The 5315-nt window shown below is 38.0% G+C and overlaps 1 protein-coding gene across 3 annotated transcripts; it reads left to right on the forward strand.

The window, feature by feature from the left end:
- The first annotated feature begins 1462 nt into the window (after positions 1-1462).
- ggctb (gamma-glutamylcyclotransferase b) lies at positions 1463-5228 on the forward strand. Of its 3 annotated transcripts, none has more exons than XM_008432811.3 (4): positions 1463-2020; positions 2105-2250; positions 2359-2491; positions 3652-4976. In XM_008432811.3, the coding sequence occupies exons 1-4, from the start codon at positions 1781-1783 to the stop codon at positions 3832-3834; spliced, it is 702 nt and encodes a 233-aa protein (XP_008431033.1). In that variant the 5' UTR covers positions 1463-1780; the 3' UTR covers positions 3835-4976. The 3 variants fall into 3 exon arrangements, with proteins under 3 accessions (XP_008431033.1, XP_008431037.1, XP_008431034.1); XM_008432815.3 differs by lacking the exon at positions 3652-4976 and adding an exon at positions 3165-3641 and having other exon boundaries at positions 1468-2020; XM_008432812.3 differs by lacking the exon at positions 3652-4976 and adding an exon at positions 5006-5228 and having other exon boundaries at positions 1485-2020.
- Positions 5229-5315: the final 87 nt, after the last annotated feature.

The following is a 5315-nucleotide window of genomic DNA, read 5'->3' on the forward strand; positions in this document are numbered from 1 at the left end:
TCTGTGCTATGAAGAGTTTTAAAACATGACTGGAAAACCTCCAGAATGCCATAGTCATCTAAAAACTGTGTCAGCTGACAGTACACAAGTTTTTCTAAAACCTTAGAAAGAAAAGGCAGCTTAGAAATCGGCCGATAATTAGCTAGAACAGTCGGATCAAGGCCAGGTTTAAGTAATGGTTTCACTAATCCCAAGCAGGTTTATGTAATGTTTGATTAGTAGACATAATAATTCTGTCCAGATATGACCTGTCTATATTTTTTTAACTACATAAAACTAGGTAACCCCTTTTAAGATAGTCTCAAGTCATAAAAAATGATTTAAAACTATGGCCAACCCTGGTCCTCAAGGCACACTGTCCTACATGTTTCCCTGCTTTATTGTGCTTAATTCAATTTATTGCAGTTCAACAAACACCAGTCATCAGTCATCGATTGAAATCAGCTGGAATGAAGCAAGGAAATACAGTAGCTAAACCATGCAGGGCAGTGTGCCTTGAGGACCAGGGTTGGGAAATACGGTGGGAAACATCGTTGAACTAAAATATACTGCTCAAAAAAATAAAGGGAACACTTAAACAACACAATATAACTCCAAGTAAATCAAACTTCTGTGAAATCAAACTGTCCACTTAGGAATCAACACTGATTGACAGCGGGGGCCCTCGTCGGGTCAATCAGTGTTGTTTAAGTGTTCCCTTAATTTTTTTGAGCAGTGTATAAGGCACCATGGCAGGCAAGGTGTGAAAAGTCTTGCCCAAGGACACAAAGACAGAGGTGGGTGGAGCGGGGATCAAACCAGCAACCCACTGGTTGTGGTGAAAACTCCTACCACCGATTATTATTTGAGAATGTGTTGTTAGTCAACCCATATGTTTTTGCTCATTCATATCCTGTTCACCCAAACCTATTCTTTTTATACTTGGAGTATTCCCAGAAATCCTTTAGTTAGTTTCCTTTTTTAAAAGTTTTTTTTCTTCACTGCTTTTCAGTTTTATGTGATAAAATGTAGTTTTTACTCTCCTTGGCTCTAATAGATTCGTATTAGTCTCTACTAAAATAGCATTGATGGAAGTGGTCTTAATTGCTCTACATCCTCATTACGCCTTGCATTATACTCAACTAGCAATTTGTAATGTTGACTTTGCTGCTGCTCCGTGTGCCTTACATCCATACTCGAATGTTGTCCATGAATGGTGAATCTCTGCATTTGTCTCAAGACTCTCTCTGCTCAGGGTGCCTTGATCTCACATTCTACCAGCCCACTGCCAACCAGAACCCTCATGACTAAATTATTAATTAATCATTAAATTGTAGTTTGAACTACCATATGTTCCACACTATAAGGCACTGGATTATAAGGCGCACCTTCAATGAATGGTCTATTTTAAAACTTTTTTCATCCATAAGGCTGCAGTTACGTTATGCATCCACTAGATGGAGGTGCGAAAAATACGGTATTTCAGGTGTTGTTTGGAAATAATACCTCTAGTTTCAAGAAAATAATCTTTGTCACAGTGTGCAAACTGTAACAAATGAAGCTGTAAAATTAGCACTAATAGAAATATTATTTTATGCTCCTATATTTTCTTTACAGTAATATTTCTTAAGTATCAATGATTTTGTGTGTGAAAATGTGTGTATTATATGTTAAGCACATGGTTCTGTGCCTTTGTCTGAACCCGTGTGGTAAACGACTTGCGAGTGAATTGTGCTCAGTGACAGTGGGTAGGATTAGCACAGGAATAGTGTGGTGCTGCTGAAAGGCCAGTGCTTCAGTTATGTCATTGTGCTGTTCAGGCTCCACCATTTCTACCAGCAGCTTCTCTAAACACACAGCTGGGGCTCAGCTAATTGCTCACTCTTTGTTTTTGATGACTCCTGTTTACAGGTCCTCACCTGATAAGAACATGGAGAATAACCAAACATTTCTGTACTTTGCATATGGTAGCAACCTTCTAAAGGAGCGTCTCCAGCTCAAGAATCCCTCTGCAACAGTGTACTGCGTGGCAAGGCTCAAGGTATAGTGCTAAAGAAGTACCATCAGCATCTAGCTCCATATGTTGTAAAGTAAATCTGATCAATGGCTTTCATGTCTTTTTTAGGATTATAAATTGGTGTTTGGCAACTACAAAGGTCTAGCCAGTGACCGCTGGCATGGTGGTGTGGCCACCATAGAAGACAGCCCAGGGGACGAGGTGTGGGGTGTGGTGTGGCGGATGAGCATATCTGATCTAGAGTCACTAGACAAGTAAAACGTTAATTCATTTGCTTTGTTTTTCAATTTTGTCTGGACATGTTTGTATGCTTTCATATGAAACTTAAAAACATGTGCACTCTTGTGTGTGCACACATTCAGTCAAGAGAATGTGATGTTAGGTGCTTACCGACCTGTGGAATTATCAGTGAAGACAAAAGGTCAAGATATCAGCTGTCGCACCTACATAATGAACAGCTGTGTGTATGCCCGACCATCACCACAATATCTACAGGTAAGGTGTTTTTAAATCAATTTATGTTGGCTATCATGTAAATCCTGAAGGAGTTTCTATGCGCTTGAATTCAGTGGAAGTTGTCATTTTAACTCATGAAAAAGAAAGTTGGCATTTAGGTTCAGTGTTAAAATTCATAATTCATTTATATTAACTGCCCAGGTTTCATTTGTTAGTTTGAGATTTGCTTGTGAAAAGTTCAAAATCCTTGTCTTGTCTATTATTTCCTTATGACATTCAGTCTTAGTTCATGAGATGAAATTGTCCTAAAATATTCTTCAAGTACTTTTATATAACTAACGAATTTCAATTCAATCCGATCCTTTTTGGGTAACAATGTGACTACTAAATGTTGTTCAATTGAAAGAGCTCTCGTTGTCTCACCATTTCTAACTTTGGGACTGGTCACTGGATATTCATGTAGCAAAGATAAATTCTTTATGTCCACAACATAATGTAAAATGATACTTAAAACATATCTAATTCTTCATCATTAATGGCTCTAGAAGTCAATATTCATTGGAAAATATGAAATAATGTACCTTAAAAACTATGTGAAAGGAACCACAAACAACTCTATAGAAAATAACAATTAATAGGAAACTGTTGAGCCTGATGTCCAGACCACTAAAAAAAAATAATCCATCCACCTGTTGTCTTCCATTTGTCCAAGATTAGGTTGCAGGGGCAACAGACCCAAGAGGTATATTCCAGCCAAACCTTTCCCTGGTGACACTGAGGCTCATTAAGGGGCTTTTCAAGACATTGCCATGCCAGAAGAGACATCTACTCCCACCCAGCCTTGGGGTCTCCTCCCAGTGAGACAGCCTAGATAGTCTTCAAAGGGAAGAGCTTAAATGCTCTAACCCAGGGGGTGTCCACAGTGGGTCCTGGAGGCCCGGCATCCTGCATGTTTTAGTTCTCTCCCTGGTTTTACACACCTGCATCAAATGATGGCTCAATAAAGGCCTAAGCAGATCACTGACTTGCTGAGGAGGTTGTTACTACCACTAGGGACCCACTTTGGACACCCCTGCTCTAACCACTTCAACAGACTCATGTAGATCAGCAGCAGAAGCTCCACTATTCAGGTCTCATGACTTTAGGTCAGAGTTGGAATGTAGATGGAAGAGTGAATTAATAGCTTTGCTTTATCACAGCTCCTCCTGTACCACAACAAATCAGAGGAGCCCACATTACTGCAGATGAAGACGTCATTCATCTGTTCATCTCACTTCATCCTACAGTCATTCATTCTTCGCTTGAGGCAGATACTGACTGCAGGACTGTATCAGGATGGACCCTGGTTTATAATCATCAGTCCACTTGTCTCCTTAGCCTGATGACCTCTCACACTACTGGGGTCCACCAAATGATCCCCAGGTTGCTGTTGCATTGGGCACCAATAATCTTCTGGGCATAGCTCTTCTAAACTGCATTGTAAATAAAGTTACTGAACATAGTTTATTTGTATTCTCCAACCTCCTCTGGAACTTGAGATAAACACTTTTGGAGAAAAGTGAAAGAACTCATGGTACTATGGCTTCACCCAAATGTTTTCAGTTCACCCTCAACGCTCATTTGGGTTCATCATGTCCAGCAGACTCACGGTGGTCAGGAGACAGCTCTGTCCCTCTTCAAAATTGCACAGACAAATTTCAGAACATCTGAAGGCCACATCCATCCACTAGCATCACTCTATCAGGGTTCTTTTATTTTGAACAATCTACCCTAAGTTTGATAGATATTTGGTCAAATTAAAAATTTTTCATGTGTAGAACAATTGTTAGAAACCTAAATGTAGATCAGAAACAAAAAACCCACTAAAAACCAAAAACATAAAAAAAACTTGGCTTTGTGACCTGTCAGTCACTGGTTCTTTTCTTCTTTTACTATCTCACAATACACAAAGAGTTGACTAAATAATATTTTATTTTATAAATTATTATAACTTATTTATTTTTTTATTTATTGTGAAGGCTCTAGAATCCACCTAGAAACAATAAACCTATGTTTTAGCTCTATTTATTTTTCATTGTAAATGATCTCAAAGAGTTTGACAATCAGAACAATCTGCAGTTCACTGATCTGACAGCATGTTGTCCAGAATGCCAGACTGTTCTCAAAGCATGACGCTGCCATCACCCCTTTGTGTTTTATAATGCTTCATCAGTTTTTGATCTCTATTATTTTATGCTTGTTGTTGTGCATATAAATAAGGTAGTCGTCCTATTTGCATTCTCAGAGCTATATATTTAGTTGATCCACAATTTCTTTAGCTAAACTGTGGAATCAATTTGGAATGTACAAAGTTAAAACCATAGTTAAAAACAAAATCAAAAGATATGAAGAAATCATTTTGTATTATCATGTTTAGGACAAAACTATTATACTACAATTAGTATGAAATGAGAGTAATGTGATTTAACCCTAACTCTAAGTATTGAATAGCTGTTGTTTAGAAATAATCTGCCACCAGTTTAAATATTGACTGTTTTTTGTCATTAACATTAGGTGATTGTAATGGGAGCAGAGCAAAATGGTTTGCCAAAGGAGTACCAGGAGAAACTTAGAGGCATTAAGACCAACATGTATGACGGTCTCCTACCAATGATGGCTGAGCTGGAACAAGAAAGAACAAGAGTTAAAGAAAGAGCCAACCAATGATCTGATGTCTGGCAATACAAAGAAAAAGCTTGTCGTTAATTAAAATGAAAAAGTTAGAATTTATACTGAATATTATAGTCTGACATAATTTGAAAGAAATGAAAGACAGGTAACAAGAAACAATAACTAGAGTCCTACGTTTTTCTCTTTTGAAAAT

Source organism: Poecilia reticulata, chromosome 16 (genome assembly GCF_904066995.2).
Source record: "Poecilia reticulata chromosome 16, P_reticulata-male-v2, whole genome shotgun sequence".
Taxonomy (NCBI): domain Eukaryota; kingdom Metazoa; phylum Chordata; class Actinopteri; order Cyprinodontiformes; family Poeciliidae; genus Poecilia; species Poecilia reticulata.